Source organism: Arachis hypogaea, chromosome 5, assembly GCF_003086295.3.
Source record: "Arachis hypogaea cultivar Tifrunner chromosome 5, arahy.Tifrunner.gnm2.J5K5, whole genome shotgun sequence".
Classification (NCBI taxonomy): domain Eukaryota; kingdom Viridiplantae; phylum Streptophyta; class Magnoliopsida; order Fabales; family Fabaceae; genus Arachis; species Arachis hypogaea.
In genome coordinates this window covers 26,112,609-26,130,633 of record NC_092040.1, presented here as the reverse complement: position 1 = coordinate 26,130,633, position 18,025 = coordinate 26,112,609, and the positions used below count along the sequence as shown (strand labels likewise).

Below are 18,025 nucleotides of genomic sequence, written 5' to 3'. Positions count from 1 at the left end.
TAAAGGATGGAAAATACAGTGCTTATCCTTGGCTGGAAGAGTTACAATTAAAAAGTCAGTCTTGGATCCAATTACAAATTTTGAGATGCAACACACCAAGATTTCCAAAGACATATGTGAGCAGATTCAAAAAACCCAGAGATGCTTTATCTGGGGTGAATATCAAGGCCAGAGAAAGGTACATCATGTGGGGTGGAACATGCTATGCAAGCCAAAAATGCAAGGAGGAATAGGTCTGAGAAAGATGAGCAGCATGAATGAAGCTTTCCTCATGAAGGTTCTTTGGAGACTCATAACAGAGGCAGAATCTCTATGGTCAAAGGTTCTAAAAAGTCAATACATGAATAAGAGACAGAAAAGTAAATCACTTATCTCAAAGAATACAAATTCTCCTCTATGGAAAGATCTAGTAAAAAGCGTATAAATTATCCGCTCATCACCAGTATTTAGAGCACAGTGCAGTAAAATAATTGGAAATGAAAAAAATACTCTTTTCTGGCTGGAATATTGGGTGCCAAATAAAAACAAGCTGTCTAATTATACGCTAAAACCTATCTTAGATAAGGAAAGGGAGGCAGTTGTGGCTGACTACGTAGGAAAAAAAGGAGAATAAAAATGTGATGAGATGTGAAGTTACCTTCCAAAGAAAATCATTAATAAGATACGGGGAATCCCACCTCCAATCGAAGACAGGGAAGACGCGGTTAGCTGGATACACTCCAATACCGGTATTTTACGGTGGCGTCTGCTTACAAGTTCCTGGAAGGGATCAACAAAAAAGAAGATAAGCAAACTTGGAAGAGAATTTGGAAATGGAAAAGGTCGGAGAGGATTAAAACATTTATATGGCTTGTAGCACATGGAAGAATACTGACCGCCAGTAGGAAAGCGAAGATGCTGGATTGCTGGGGACTAATCCAAATTGCCACACCTGCCCTGCGCAGTCCTGAGAGACTGCTCAAAGGCGGTTAGAGTATAGACACAATTAGTTCAACCACAGGCCTTGGCTATCTTCTTTGTAATAGAGTTAGAGAAGTGGATGGAGCTGAATCTAAAGAACAGCATCGATATCTCATCTAAACACCAGTGGAAAGATATATTTTTTGTTGTATGCTGGTGGAATTGGAAATGGAGGAATCAGGAATTATTCTCCCCATCATATGAGAGACCCAGAAACGCAGTTAGTGCCATCACAGTAGTCCTTGACAGAATTAAAGAGGCTTTATACAAGGATGAACAGTTTAAGACGACAACAAAAGAGACGAAGGAAGATATCAATTGGAACCCACCTATACAAGGTTGGGTAAACTTAAACACAGATGGATCAGTTAAGGATGAATCTGGAGAAACTGAATGCGGAGGACTGTTAAGAACACACAAGGGATAACGGATTGGTGGTTTCGTAGCAAATTTGGGGATCTGCCATATTTTACAAGCAGAATTATGGGGGATATTATCACGGTCTAAAGGTAGCCTGGAACTTGGGGATGAGAAGAGTAGTGATTGAGAGTGATTCAATGGAGGAAATAGAAGAAATCAATAGGGAGTTAAATGGTGGAACTCACTATAATTTCTCTCCATATTCAGATATGCGAGATGAAGAATAGACCATGGGAAATCTCATTTCAACATATACAGAGGAGAGGAATGGATGCGCTGATTGGCTAGCCAAGAGAAGTTTCAAATTTCACCGTGGATTCAATTTCCTTGACAACCCACTTAACGACTTAAAGGAGCAGTTAATTAGAGAAGGAGGAGAAAGATGCCTCCAATGTAATGTACTAATGTCTGATTTGTTTCTTTTCGTTTGGGCTTAAGTCCCCTACTATAGCAAAAAAAATAAGAGTTCTTGACCCAAAAACAAACACACAAAAGAATTTCAGGGCAGCCCAAAAATCAAGAATCAACTATCAACTAGCTCCAAAGAATGGATGTTCGATAAAATCTGGTTTATTTTGACCCAGGCCGGATTTAAAATATTCACCGGGTCTATTAGAAGTAACAAACAGCATTAAATACGATTTTAGTTCTTATTATTTAGGCCAAAAATTTTATTGGTTCTCAACCTATTTTTAAAAAAAAAGTCACTAAAATTATTAAAAAATAATAATTAAAAAATTAAATATAAATAAAAAATAATTAAATTATAATATAATTTTTTATTTTTTTTATTTTTAACTTCAATAAAATTATTTAAATAATATTTGTTACTATAACCATCTTTATTTTAAAAAATAAGTCACATAATTGAACATATATATACAAAATTATAAAATAAAATAAATAAAGTTAATAACTAAAGAAGAATAAAAATAAAAATAAAAAAATATTTAAAAATTATATAATTATTAATTTTATAGTAGTAATTACTCTTTTATTTAATAAAAAACAAAAAATAAAAATTTTTGGCGGTGCAGGTTTGGTGAATTTTTTTTATTTGGTGGGTTTTAAATCCTAACCCGACCTACTTTTTTTTAGCGGATTCGACAGGTTATCCCGATGGGTTCGACCCGTTTTACTACTCCTACAAATTAACACTCATCACCTTCAGAGTATTATATAAGACTAAAGACGTTTAGATAAAAAAACATAATTAAGTTATTTTTAAAAAAATTAAAATATAAAAATTTATATTAAAAGTAATTGATAAATAAATTATTTTATATTGAATTTTTTAGTCAAAAAAATATTTATTTTAAAAAGAGAATAATAACAAATTTTTTATTATAAAAGTCATTTTTTTTACTTTTATATACAACTACTTTAAATAACTTTTTAAAAAGCTACTTATTAAAAATTATACCAAACATAAATGTATTTCTCATAAATTAAAAATTTTAAAAAAAATCACTTATAGACATATTCAAATTGAATCTAATACTTAAAAAAATATATGAACAAGAAATGAAGAAATAAAGTCACAAAGAAGAAGAACGTAACAGCTTCAAACCGAATTATAAACACTTTTAGTGTACATATTTAAATTAGTTTCTAAAAGATTATTCGTTTTTTAAATTAGTTTCCAAAAAATTTTTTTAATTAAATTCGTTCTTTAAAAATTTTAAATTAAACATATTAATCCTTTCGTTATTTTTTTTATTAATAGTATCAAAATTTTTTAATATGACACGTTAAATAATACTACAACACATTTCTACGAATCTTAAGACTTGTTTAAAATTATTAACATGACTAATTTAGAATTTTAAAAAATAAATTTAATTAAAAAAAATTTTTAAAGATAAATTTAAAAAATAAGTAATCTTTTAAAAAATAATTATATATGAAAATATATTTTCAAAATCAAAAGAGGAAGAAAAGGAGAAATTTTGCTTAAATAGTGAGTTATTTATATTAAATCCGCTTACATAACGGATTAGTCACGTTAAAATTAATTACTTTCAAATGAATTAATATTTCAACTCAACTCAATAATTTTGTTGGATTAAACCGAATCAAACTTATAAGTTACAGCGAACGTACTTTCACAGCTCTCTATATAATTTATCACATGATACTCTATGATTGAATTATTTGTTGGAATTTTTTCAAAACTCCTCGACCTAAAGATCATCTATGTTAAATCATTAAGAAAGAAAATACTAGATGTGGAAGCGTACCTAAATTCATAAAACATGAATTATGATCGAAAGAGTTTGGATTTTGTGGTTCTTTCGATCTTTCTCAACTAAAACCTTCTGTATTTCTAGGTGGCTGAACTGCAACTCTTTTGATAGAGAAAGAGCAACAAAGGCGACTTTGATATGTTGGGAACCGAAACCTTGAAAGCCTATTTATATTTGAGCATGACACCCATTAAACCCTAAAACTCAAATAAAATAGTATCTAAAGTCCAAAAAATAATATATCTAAATTCCAAAAGATAATTATCTAATGAACAAAAATAATATCCGATTTTATTCTCATTTAATTCCAAATCAAAAGTAATAATGACTTATTCAATTTAGCATTTATAACAATAAATGAGATCACCATTATATAAGTCATTTAATTTAAAATAGCATAATTTGTGATTATAACTAATATATGTATTGCCCACAAATAAATTAGGAAATTAAAATAATTTCCTAACAATCTCCCACTTGGGCTATACATATATTCTTTCTTGACATAATCACATCTTATAAACTTTATGCGCGCATCTGAATGCTATTTCTCTCATTACTTTAATAATCTGGTCCGTCTCATACATTAGATATGAAATCACCGCAGCTTTTATCACATTAATTGCCGTGACTAAACCACGCCAATCACCATCCTAATATACTTAACGACATAGATCAAATTTGGATGAGTAATATGGAAATTACATGCCAAGTGATCTCATGTATGTCTATTTTCAGTTGGTCCAACTTTATTGAGATCAAACACAATACAAATATTGCAAAATGAACATTTCACATAACATGAAATAAACTATCAACTTAATTCTGCAGAAAAATAATTCAATATCTGTCATAGGACATATAGTATAAAATAAATTCCCATTAAACCAAGGCATCACAAATATTGACACCCATCCGAGCAGTGTGCTTATGAAAGACTTTAGGAATCAATTCCTTGGTTATTGAGTCTGCTAGCATATACCCTGTTCCTATATGTCCTATGAAAATCTGTTTTTCTTAAACTTTCTCCTTGACAACTAAGAACTTGATGTTTGTATGCTTCGATTTTGTCAAGCTCTTATTGTTATTGGAGTATAGTACTGCTGACTTATTGTCACAAAATATCTTTAATGACCATTCAATGTCATCTACTATATAAAGCTCAGTAACAAAATTTTGCAACCATATGCCATGAAATTGGAATCAGAGTACCTAATGATCTCCAAATTTTCTGATCTCCGATAAGTAAGTATGTAATTCTTTGTTCTCTTTAAACAACGCATTACGCTTTTTAACAGTTATCTAATGATCCATATCCGGATTGCTCAAGTATCTACCCAACACTCCCACTATAAATGATATATCGGAACGTATGTAGACTTGAGCATATATTAAGCTCCCTAGTGCTGATGCATAAGGTTTATCATGCATTGATGTCCTCTCAAGATCATTTTTAGGGCATTGCTCGAGATTGAACTTGTCTCCTTTAATTACGGGTGTGTCCGTTGGTCTACATCTTTCCATGACTTATCTACTTAAAATCTTTTGATATAGTTCTTTTGTAATAATCCAAGAATACCTTGAGAGTGATCTCTTAGTATCTCGATTCCTAATACAAAAGAGGCATCACCAAGATCTTTCATTTCGAATTTGTTCGATAGAAATTTCTTAGTTTCATGCAACAAGCCTATATCGTTACTGGCAAGTAGAACGTCATCAACATGTAAGACCAAAAAGATGTATTTACTCCCACTGAACTTGCGGTATACACACTCATCTATGATATTTACCTCAAAACCATGAGGTAATGACTTGATGAACTTGTGATACCATTGACGGGAAGCTTGTTTGAGCCCATAGATAGATTTTCTCCTTTTTCTATTGGATCTCCTTAATGACACTTCTTGAGGTTGTTGAGATTGCTGTATGAATTGGGATTGAAGAGGATTCTCTTTATTTTTCTGTACTGTAGCAGTATCTTGAGCAACAACGATATTCTCATTGTTCTGTTGTACTATAACTGGATCTACAGTAGGATTCTCATTGTGCTCTTGTACTATAACTATATCTTGAACAATAATAGGTACAAAGACCTGATTTATTGTCAGTTATAAAATCCTCATCAAAAGTAACATTCTTAATATTTCCTTCCCCCAAACTCAACATCCTCAAGAAATATCGCATTTTCTGTTTCAAAATAGATCTTGATGCAGGATTGTAAAACTTGTACCCCATGAATGCTCAACATAACCAACAAAGTAGCAACTAATTATTCTTGAGTCCAATTTTCTTTCATGCGGCCTATAAGGTCGCACTTTAGTTGGACATCCCTAAATATGCAAATGCTTTATAATGTGCCTTTTCCTAGTCCAAATTTTATAAGGGTTTTGTTAACTACTTTGCTTGGTACCCTATTAAGGATGTACACTGCGGTCTTTAAGACTTCTCTCTAGAGTGATTCAGGTAAGGAAGAATGACTAATCATACTTCTCACCATATTCTTAAGAGTTCGGTTCCTTCGCTCTGCAACACCATTCATGCTAGGTTTTCATGGCATGGAGTAATACAGAATAACACCACACTCCTTTAGGAAGAGAAAAAGGCCCGAGATGTTGCTCACCTGACTATCATATCTTCCGTAGTATTCACCACCACGATCAGATTTGACACCTTTAATTTTCTTTCCAAGTTGAAATTCAACTTCAGCTTTGAAAGACTTGAAAACATCCAAGGCTTGGGACTTTTCATGAATTAAATATAGATACCCGTAACGAGAGTAATCATCTATGAACGTAATAAAGTACCGTTGTCCATTCCAAGAGACAATAGGAAATGGGCCACATATATCGGTATGTATCAGTTCTAAGACATCTTTAGCTCTCTCGACACCTAATTTCCTTTCGTTTGTCCTTTTCTTTTTTATGCACTCAATGCAGACTTCAAAGTCTGCCAAATTTATGGGTCCAAAAGTTCCATCCGACACGAGCCTATGAATTCTCAGTTTAGAGATGTGGCCTAGGCGTTTGTGCCATAATGATGCCGAATTCTTATTTAGGCTTTGTTTTGTACCCGTTTGCAGTATTTTATTATTATAGGAATTTAAGTCAATCCTATATAGATTATCCACCAAATGACCAGAGCAAATATTATTCGAATTATAAAAGAGACTGGCTTTATTGTTTTTGAATGAACAAAAATAACCTGATTTGTCCAAACGAGAAAAAGAAACCAAATTCCGTCTAAATGACGGTACATAAAATGTCTCTAATAAATCCAAATAAAATCCACTCGTGGAACATAATCTAAAGATTCCTATAGTTTCGACTGTAACTATATTGTCATCTGCCACATAGATGTGTCTTTCAACATCACTTGGCGGTCGGCTCCATAGGTAACCATACATAGTAACACTTACATGAGTAGTAGCAGCAGAATCTACCCATCAAGTATCAACAGGTGCATAACTTATACTAGTCTCAGAACAAACAAAAGTAAAAATTATACCCTTCTTTACACGCCAAGTGGCATATTTGGTACAATCCTTCTTCATATATCCCGCATTCTTACAGAAGAACAAATTGAAACTTGATCCTGTTTCTTAGCCTTTTTTCTGCTGAGAAGGCATATCCGCAGTAGTATCACGCTTTCTTTTATATTGAGAAGATGAAGCCATGTGAGCACTTTCAGTCTTATCTTGTTGTAGCCTCTCTTCTTCTTGCACACAGTGAGATATAAGCTCATTTAAGGACCAAGTGTCCTTTAGAGTGTTATAACTCACTTTGAATTGCCCAAAATGTGCAGGAAGGGAAATCAAAATAAAATGCACTAGTAAATCTTCAGACAACTCTAACTTTAGTGCTTTCAATTTTGAAGCAAGATGAGACATTTCCAGAATGTACTCCCTTATGTTCCCTTTACCTTTATATCTCATGGAGACAAGTTTGCTAAAAAGACTACTTGCCTCCGTATTTTTATTCTTAGTAAAGAATTTTTCAACATTTTTTAAGAACTGTTTGGCATCTTTATCCTCAGTAATTGAGCCCCGAAACGCCTCAGGAATTGAGAGTTTCATGATCATAATGCTCATTCGATTGGATCTCTCCCACTTCTCTATTTTAACCTCATTGAGATTTTCTGGAGTGGAAATGGGTTTCTCCTCTCGAAGAGCTATATCTAGATCCATACAACCGAGGACAATCTCCATGGTATCTTTCCAAACTTTAAAGTTTGAACCATTCAGCATAGGATTACTGCTAATTTGTGCAGAAACATTGGTAGCTAAAGCCATAGTTTCTGGATTAGAACAAAAGGAACATACAGTAAACATTAGTTAAATAATGGGAAAAAATCCATATTGAGATATCTAGAACAACATTAATTTTCAATCTTTGGATAGAAAAATTAACTGTAAGTGATACTCTCATTGCAGTAATCAAATATTGTCAAAATTTCTGTCACACATTAAGCCTTTCTTTGGACCGACTTAATGTGCACATGGAGACTTAAACTTCGCAACCTATTTATTACCGCATATATTTTTTATTAATTGGCCAAACAATAACCTTCTTTTGGGCCGATTATTAACCGCATAATTAATAAAAAATAAACAAAAGTGTGCAATGCTTATTATTTGGCCAAACAATAAACTTCCTTTGGACCGATTATTATCCGCATAAATAATAAGCTTTACTTTATTCTTAATTAATTACCCAAACATGTATTTACTATCAATATGTGTATATAATTAGACCAAATACAAACCTTCCTTTGGGCTGACTAATATTCGCATGAATTATGTATCGCCATATGTCTTATGTTTTGAATAAATCAATTTTCACAAAAGATGTTACTTTGGCAGCATAATGTTTAATCAATTTATTCCAAAACCAAATCTTTATAATAGATGGGTATAATAATCTAAATTGTTACTAGTTTCTTTATGTAACAATTAAACAAAATATTTAAATTCCAAAAGTAATTAAATCTTAATGGTGTCTTTTTTAGACCTTAAAAAAAATATAATTATAATTGAATTCAACAAATTTATATGGCAAAATTTTTTTTTTGATCCATTAAGATTAGAATCAATCATTATGATTCAATCCATACAAAATAAAAATAATAATGAATTTGCCAAAAAAATAAATTCAGATAGAATGGTATAAAAAAACAAATAAACAAAAAACCTTTTTTTTAATTAAAAAAATAGATTCACAGATTAAACCATAATACATACAAAAAATTTTATACTAAATATGCTAATTCGATGGATGTGCAGTGTCCATAATAAAAAAATTAATTAAATTTTTTTAATTTTACCAATTAACAGCTTCAATAGTTGGGATCGAGACACAGGCAAAAAAAAAATAGTATGCACGTATATAAAAGAATGCAACATTTTTTTTAATATACCTTTTGTATTCTTTATGTGCTCTTTATGCACTTTTCATATACTCTTTTAGTTTTATTAACATGTGCTACGCAATCCAAAAGCAGCACATATTTGAATCTAATTTCACAACCTCAAGTTAAGATTCAAATTACAATAAAATAAATTTATAATTTATTAATAATTTAATCATAGACGGCTCTTATACCACTTGTTGGAATTTTCTCAAAATTCCTCAACCCAAAGATCATCCATGTTAAACCGGATGCGGAAGCGTACCTGAATTCATAAAACATGAATCAGCCTTCTATATTTCTAGGTGGCTGAACTGCAACTCTTTTGATGGGAAAAGAGCAACAAAGGCGTCTTTGGTATATTGGGGACCGAAACCCTCAAGGCCTATTTATATTTGAGTATGGCACCCATTAAACCCTAAAGCCCAAATAAAATAATATCTAAAGTTCAAAAGATAATATATCTAAATTCCAAAAGATAACCAGTTTTATTCTCATTTAATTCTGAATCAAAAGTAATAATGACTTATTCAATTTAGCATTTATAATAATAAATGAGATCTCCATTATATAAGTCATTTAATTTAAAATAACATAATTTGTGATTATAATTAATATATGTATTGTCCACAAACAAATTAAAAAATTAAAATAATTTTCTAACATTATTTTAATAATTAAATTTAACTGAGTTAGTCTAATAATTTATTAATTTATTGGCATAATAAAAATTAGTTTAAAAAAATAAAAGAAACACGTAAAAAAAACTTAATTAAACTTAATTTAAAAAAATAATTTGGTCACCAAATATATTTTTCTAATTTATAATAATACCAAATGCTATTTACATGCATCTTTAATGAAACACGAAAAATTACTCGGGCATAAAAATTAAGATACATGAGTAGTATGTCCCTGATTTTCATAAATCCGATTTTTTTTTCAAATATTATTTGTTCACTAAAATTAATTATATATATATTTATTTAATATAATATAAATATAATTAATTTATTTTTAATGTATTTTTTATATTTTAATATATATTTTATTTAATAATTAATTTTAATGATTAACTTTAATATAAAACTAACATAGTTGTTTCTTTTATATAAGATTTCTAGATGTGCCTGAATGTCAAAATTGACACTAATTAAAGTAGCCGTATTTATTTATTACTACTACAAATCATTTCAATGAAGAACTTAATACAACACCTAACACTATCTAGTGTATATGCTTGTTCATCGTTCTTAGTTCTAACCATATTTCCGTATTTTTTTTTTAATTTCCATTCTTTTTTTTTTGTCTCAAACTAAATGTCGATGCTTCTTTTAAAACTAACGTAACTAAAAGAGCAATTATTATTAATTAAAAGAAATATTTTTAAAAATAATCATAAACATATTATGTGAAATGATATCAGATTTTTTGATGTAGATTAGTAAAAAAGAAATGAAAAATCAACTACAATGACTATGAAAAGGTCATTGTACCGCAGAAAAAAGAAAAAGATACTGCAGGAAAAAAAGTCTATCGGGACATTTTTTTTGCTACACTTTTAAAGCGTGGCCAAAAGTGGTCAATGGCCACGCTTTTATGAGGATGGCCACTAATTTGTGATTTGGTCACGTTTTTTTACCACGATTAAAAAGCGTGGCCATAGAGAAAAATTGGCACGCTTTTATGAGGGTGGCCACTGATTTGTGATTTGGCCACGTTTTTTTGCCATAGTTAAAAAGCGTGGCCATAAAGAAAAACCGGCACGCTTGAAAAGCATGGCTAGTTAGTCTTCCAATGGTCACCTTTTTAAAGCATGGCTATATCCTATGTTTATTTGGGCACCCTACAAAAACGTACCGATAGAGTTTCCTCCTTCCAAAATTTAGTTTTCCACCCATTTTTTTCACACTTCACCTTTTTTTTCTAAGTTTTAACTTTTAACCCTAGACTAGAAGTGATAACAACATACACTACTTCACTTTGTTTTGAAAATCACTTTTAACCCTAGCTAGTAGCTCACCGTCACTCACCATTCTCATCTCTGCAACTCTAACACAGCCATAACACCCTCTCCCAACAACGCCGTTATCTCCCTCTCTCAACCCGTCACAACCCCTCCCTCTAACCCGTCGCAACACCTACATCCATCCCTCCCTCGTCGCTCATGCCCCACACTGCCGTCTCCCTCTCTCACACGCGTCACGCCAACTGTCAGCACTACTCGTCAAGCAACTCGTCAGTGCAACTTATCAGCACCAACCCGTCAGTGTCAATCGTCATTCTGCTAGTGCCGACATCTCTGGTGTTTATCCATGAATCGGCGGCAGGATCCGGAAGGAAGCGATGGGTGGCGTCTCCGTCAAGCTCAACGCTGGATGCATCGCTGGCGTCGGTGGTAAAGAATCACTTCCTGGTTTAGGGTTTTAACTTGATTTTATCTTCTAACAAGTAAATTGGCGGTATTAGTTTAAAGTCGACTAATGAATTCGAATTATTTTTCTGGTTGTACCTTCAGGGGTCATGCTTTCATCGTATTATTAAGGGTTTTATGATCCAAGGAGGCGATATTTTTGCTAGAGATGGTACTGGAGGAGGATCTATATATGGATTGAAGTTTGAAGATGAAAATTTTGAATTGAAGCATGAAAGGAAAGGGATGCTACCAATGGCAAACTCTGGTCCAAACACGAATGGGTCTCAGTTCTTTATCACCACTACTCGAACTTCTCATCTAGATGGTAAGCATGTTGTATTTGGGAAAGTAGTTAAGGGAATGGGAGTGGTCCATTCGATTGAGCATGTTACTACCAGAGATGATGACCGTCCTACTCTTGATGTGAAAATTGTGGATTGTGGAGAAATTCCTAAAGGAGAAGATGATGGAATCTCCAACTTTTTCAAAGATGCTAATACTTATCCTGATTGGCCAGCAGATCTTGATGAGAGTCCTAATGAACTTGAATGGTGGATGGAACCTTTTAACAACATTAAAACTTTTGGTAACGATTATTACAAGGTGTTGTTGCTTTCTACAATCCACCCTACTCTATTCTGATATTATATTTGATGTATTGTTTTAACTTTATAAGAGTAAGAATGAAATATTCATTCTGTCTACTAATGGTTATCCCTTCTTCCTTGCAATTCTTGACAGGAAAAAACTAATTCTTTTTCGTTACAGAAACAAGATTGCAAAATGGCTCAAAAGAAGTATCGAAAGGCTTTGTGCTACCTAGATATTTGTTGGGAAAAAGAGGGGATTGATGAATGCAAGCTGGCCTGTCTACTATTTATTTTGGCAGAGACATTAAATTGTAATTGCATTTCGCCTCCTTTAAATGTGGATAACATAGTTGCGTTTATGCCTTTGCAAAGAAAAGTTCAGGTTTGAGAAAGACGAAGTCACAGATTTTTACAAACAGCTCTGTAAGTTTAAATTTACTTTATTGTAGTGCACTATCATATTCATTGTTGAGTTCTGTTGAATTTACTAATTGTCTATCATATGCCATTCTTTAGGCTTGTAAATTGAAATTAGGCGATCTCAAAGGAGCATTGTGGATACCGAATTTGCAATGCGAGCAAATCTGAACCTACATATTTGTACACTCTGGAAAAGGTATATTATAATTGTTCTTAACGTTGAGTTTTACTATGAACTTTCTGTAGATAGTACATGGTTTTGATATATATGGGATGGGTTCTGTAGTTTTTTGAAGCTACATATAGACTGCACATCATTATTGTTTGTCATGTGATGTTATTCTGTTCTTTAGGGTTATTTCTTGTTACCTGAAAATGCAAAGTTCCGTCATAATGTATGAACTGTCAATGTTAGCATATCAGCTTGGCACTCATGCTTTGGAAATAGGTAAAGACATTAACATGGCTATCAGGGTTGGGTTGGGTCAAGAAAGGATATATTATTTTTATTCTTAACTCCTTACTTTCATGTGGTTGTACTACTGAGAGTTGTGAACCCTACTACTAATAGGAAGTTTTTTCCCAGCATCATGATGAGATACAGTGTTATTTATATATGCTGCTCAGACTTGATCTTATTTTTATATTTTATATTGAATTTCTTTCTCATTACTAGGTGGCAGCAACTACTCATAAACAAATTTGTTGGATATGATACAATTTTAATCAACAGTTTATTAAGTTCTGCTGGCTAAGGTAAATTGTCTACTCTCTGGATAAACTAATTGACAAAATTTTCCATTAACCTTGAGTATCTATCACCCACATTTTTCTTGAACCATAAGCATTTAATTATTTCTTGAATATTTTTGGAACTTAACCACAGGTTATCTATATAACTACCAAACAAAGGAATTCTATAACCTTAGCTATGCACAAGAACCTCCAGATGGCCCAGCTAGGTTTGGAAGTTTGTTGATTTATTCTGCTATTTACTTTGTTGAGAACCTCTTGTTTAGAAATGTTGTATTTTGTAGTCTCTACTTTAACTAATGGATATCTTTTATTTGCCTACTGATATCTTGTAGGTCGTAGAGGAGCTTGGCATGAAATTCATATTCAACTCTAGATTTCAGATTTCAATGGTCCAATATTTGTTATACTTTAAATGATTTGACAATAAGTGATTACCATTAATACCTTAGCTCTCTATTTGAGTATTTTTTGTGAATTAAGAGGGTGGTGCTTTACTGCTTGCGTCAACAAGGCAAACAGATAAGCTGGACTATAGTTGAAAATTTGTTAGGGATTCTTTTTCCAGTTTACTTGAATTCAAAATTTTAACACTTGTCACTTGTTTCTTTCTTCTGGTCATTTTAGGTTTTTGACATATCATCTTTGCAAATTTTTACTCCTCAAGAACTGGACTACCTGCTTTGTGGTTGTAGGGAGATGTGGAAGGTCTTTTCTTATGCTATTTTATCAATGCTTATGACAATAATTAAAATCATATCTTTTTTTATGCTATTTTATCAATGCTTATGACAATAATTAAAATCTTACCAATGGCAGGTGAATCATTTTTCCTGTTTTCTTGCTTTTCTGTAGGCTGATACACTAGTTGACCATATAAAGTTTGATCATAGATACACTGCCAAGAGCCCTGCCATAGTCAATGTACAATTTCTTTCTTGTGTTAGAAAAAATGTGATTGGAAAATTAAGGTTATATTTTATGCTCATCCTTATTGATGCTATTTTCAGTTCCTTGAAATTATTGGAAAATTCTCTGTAATAATGTGGTGTCTTGGTTGACTGCTTGCCTGCCTACCTGCCTATCAAAATAGTAGTGGCTAGCAATTAACCTGACTTTATTGTGATAAAAGTCAAGTGGATTCTTTGCCCTAATAACTCATTACATCTTTACTTTAATGGGTGGCCTAAATATTCTAAGATGATCTTCACTTTTAATAAATAAGTACAATTTTAACATATGATTACATTTTTGGGTGCAGCTTTCGTTAATTGCAGCCAATGCTTCGTCTAATGGGAATGGGCCTTCGGAATCAGCAGATGATGACTTGCCAAGTGTGATGACATGTGCTAATTACCTGAAGCTTCCTCCTTATGCTACCAAGGTATAATTCATCATATAGATTTGATGATTCATTATCATGCTCATTGAGGTTTCTTTTGGTACTGATTTACAATATCCCACATTTTCTTGGCAGGAAATTATGTCTAACAAGCTACTCTATGCAATCAATGAGGGGCATGGATCCTTTGATTTATCATGAGTCTCAGGAACTAACCAAGCTGTCCCTGAATGTTAATATGATGAATTAAGGCTTACTTTTGATGCTGAATGTAAAGGGATTCGCGGAGCTCATTTTAGCTATTAGTGTATGTTGTATTTTTCAAATAATAAATTTTATTTTTTTTTGACAAATGTGATGAAAGTTTATGTATGTTGGATTGGTTAATTTAAAATTATATAAAAAATTTTCCATTGTTTAAATTAGTCATTCAAACTATGATTCAAAATTATATATTAATTTTGCAATGTTTAATTAGGAGGATTCATAAACAAGTATAGCCATAAATATTTTGATCTAACTTATAGTCATATTTTAGGTTATTGGCACGCTTTTTAAGCATAGCCATATCTTCTCGTAATCATCAGCAGTCACGCTTATCAAGCGTAGCCATATTTTCTCCTATTGGCACGCTTAAAAAGCATAGCCACATCTTCTATCGATACGCTTTTGAAGTGTAGCCAAAACTACTTCATTGGGCACACTTCCAAAAGCGTGGCGATATGTACACTTTTCGGTACGCTTTTCAAGCGTAGCTATAGCTTAATACCTATGGCCACACTTTATAAGTGTGGCAAGAGATAAAAGCGTGCCAAAAACAAAAGCGTGCCGATAGATCCACAAAAGCGTGGTGATAGAGCAACCGGCACGCTTGCGGATGTGACCCTTTCAAAAGCGTGTTGATAGTTCAAAAAGCGTGGCGAAAAGCTATCGGCATGCTTTTTTGTACTTTTTGACACACTTTAAAAGCGTGGCAGAAAGCTTATTTTCTTGTAGCAAGAGATGATAAACAATAGAGAGAGAAGGATCAGAGAGAAGATAATTTATCATACAATGTTAACAAACCACTTAGTTATATATACATGTACATTGAATTTGTTAAATAACTGTTAGCAACTAACTTGCTAACTTCATAACTAACCGGCCTAACTAACTTCAGCATTTAGCATCTATTTACGTTGCATTTCGTATTCACATTTCAATTCATTTATCACAGTAGTTATATCATGTTACATCCCTCCGCAAACTGGAATTACCTGGTTTATGCAAATCAAGTAACCCCAACTTTGACAATAAATGAGAGAATGGTCCTGGAGAAAGTGGTTTAGTGAAGAGGTCAGCTAGTTGCTTGTTGGAGGCAATGTGCTTGAGGTTATAAACACCTTCTTTGAATTTGTTTCAAGCAACATGGCAATCTAATTCCACACACTTAGTTCTTTCGTGGTAAAGGAGATTAATTGGAGGCAATATAGATTGCTAATTTTCTATCACATAATAGATCAACTAGAAGAGAGGGCTCAATGTGAAATTCCTTGAGTAGTTTTAATAGCCAAATGAGTTCATAATACTATTAGCTAAAGCTCGATATTCGGCTTCGAAGGATGATCTAGAGACTATGGTTTACTCCTTACTTTTCCAAGATATTAGAGTTTGATCAAGGAAGAAGCAATAACCACTAATGGACTTTCTAGTGTCTTTGCTAGCACCCTAGTCCAGTCCAAATTAGTGTAACCAATGAGTTTGAAGTTGTTTGAGGCAGAGAAGAAGGGTCTTATTGTGGGAGATTGCTTCAAATATCTTAGAATTCGAGAGCAGCTTGAAAGTGAACATAAGTGGGAGAACCCATGAATTGACTCAAACATCCCACAAAATAGCTGAGGTCAAGCCTTGTGTTGCTTAAGTAGATAAGTCTTCCAATTAAGCATCTATACACCATAGCATCTTAAAGAAAAAAAAAAACCTGATTCTCTAGATAGAAAGGTGGTGTAATCCATGAATATTGTAGCTAGCTTAGCTCCAAATAGCCCACAATCATTGATAAAGTCTAGAGCATATTTTCATTGTAAAGAGCAATACCCTTGTTGCTATGCACCATTTCCATACCAAAAAAAATTTGAAGATGCCAGATCTTTAGTCTTAAATCTGTCATAAAAAAAGGTCTTCACATTTTTTATTTCAGTCAAATCAGGATAGTAGTAAATCTAGTGTTGGTGATTTTTGTGAAGTGAGAATGATTATTTTCAGATTGAGTGAATCCAAGCTCATTGAAAGCAGCTAACATTTTGATATTCTACTGGCGGCGTGTTTGTTTTAACCCATACAAGGACCTCTATAACTTGCAAACCATCTTAGGATCTGAGCACTTGAGACCCTTAGGCAGTTTCAAGTAGACATCTTCATGAAGATCTCCATGTAAAAACATTGTATTTACATCAAGCTGGTGGAGGTGCTATTGCTTTGCAAAAGCTATACTTAAAATAGCTCTAACAGTGCTCATTTTCACTATAGGGTTCAAAGTGTCTATGTAATCCACTCCAGGGATTTGAGTGAATCCTTGGAAAACTAGGTGAGCCTTGTGTCTTTCAATGCTCCCATCTGGGTTGAGTTTGATTCAAAAAATCCACTTACAACCCACTGCATTCTTTTTAGAAGGTAAATGAGTAATAATTCAGGTCCTGTTCTGCTACAGGGAAGCTAATTCTGCATCAATGACTTTTCTCCAACAATCATGCATAACAGCTTTAGAGTAGTGTTTAGATTCAGGGTTATTGATGAGTGCAAGAGTAACGATTAGGTGTTTTGGTGTAAATGATGCATATGACAAATGGTGAGAGAAAGGATACTTACAATTTGAAGATGGTTGCGTTCTATTTGGGGAATCTATATGTGATGAAAATTTAAAACAGTGGAAGTCCTTAAGGTTGGAGGGTTGTTTCCTCTCTCTTTGAGACCTTCTTAAACATGGTTCATATGAATTTGGATTAGTGCTCATGGGATGAGATGCAGATGCTGATGATGTATTGGATGGTGCAATGATTGTGTGATGTATAAAAGAGGATGATGCAGAATCATCAATTAGCTCGGATATAGTGAGTGAATTTTATAATTCATTTACACCTTGTGCCATCGGTGATTGTGCAATGTGGCCATAGAATAAGCAAAGGTATCTAAACTTGGTGTATGACACATGTGTTGATCATTATTTGAATCATTTGATAAATTTTAAAAAGAAAAATGCTGTTAATAAAATTCAGTATTTCTTGAAACAAATATTTCTTTGGTATTTAAATCAAATAATATAAATCCTTTGGTACCTGATTAATATCCTAAAAATACACATTTTTTTTTTATGTAGGATCCAATTTCTTTCTCCCAGTAGTAAAAGTTGAAGCAAAAACAAGACAACCAAAAATTTTGAGATGATTTAGATTAGGTGTGCTATCAAAGAGTGCTTGGTAAGGTGTTAACTTGTTCA

The 18,025-nt window shown here is 32.7% G+C and overlaps 1 protein-coding gene across 50 annotated transcripts; it reads left to right on the top strand.

The window, feature by feature from the left end:
* Positions 1-10,867: 10,867 nt before the first annotated feature.
* On the top strand, positions 10,868-14,972 carry LOC112801010 (E3 ubiquitin-protein ligase UPL3). 50 transcript variants are annotated; one of them, XR_011881915.1, is made up of 12 exons: positions 10,869-11,427; positions 11,548-11,770; positions 11,966-12,048; positions 12,187-12,458; positions 12,552-12,651; positions 13,132-13,211; positions 13,342-13,417; positions 13,544-13,638; positions 13,836-13,916; positions 14,064-14,179; positions 14,470-14,592; positions 14,686-14,972. XR_011881915.1 is itself a non-coding variant. In XM_072236924.1 (8 exons), exons 4-8 carry the CDS (start codon positions 13,562-13,564, stop codon positions 14,749-14,751), a joined length of 378 nt encoding a protein of 125 aa, XP_072093025.1. In that variant the 5' UTR covers positions 12,552-12,651; positions 13,132-13,211; positions 13,342-13,417; positions 13,544-13,561; the 3' UTR covers positions 14,752-14,972. The 50 variants fall into 50 exon arrangements, 4 of the variants coding, with proteins under 4 accessions (XP_072093025.1, XP_072093027.1, XP_072093028.1 ...); XR_011881912.1 differs by having other exon boundaries at positions 14,028-14,132; XR_011881898.1 differs by having other exon boundaries at positions 10,868-11,427; positions 11,548-12,048; positions 12,214-12,458; positions 13,544-13,600; positions 14,064-14,132.
* Positions 14,973-18,025: the final 3,053 nt, after the last annotated feature.

Coding starts and splice junctions, on each gene's coding strand:
- LOC112801010 (XM_072236924.1), top strand. CDS start 13,562: ATGAAATTCATATTCAACTCTAGATTTCAGATTTCAATG. Junction 13,917..14,063: donor GTTGTAGGGAGATGTGGAAG/GTCTTTTCTTAT, acceptor GCTTTTCTGTAG/GCTGATACACTAGTTGACCA. Junction 14,133..14,469: donor AGAGCCCTGCCATAGTCAAT/GTACAATTTCTT, acceptor TTTTGGGTGCAG/CTTTCGTTAATTGCAGCCAA.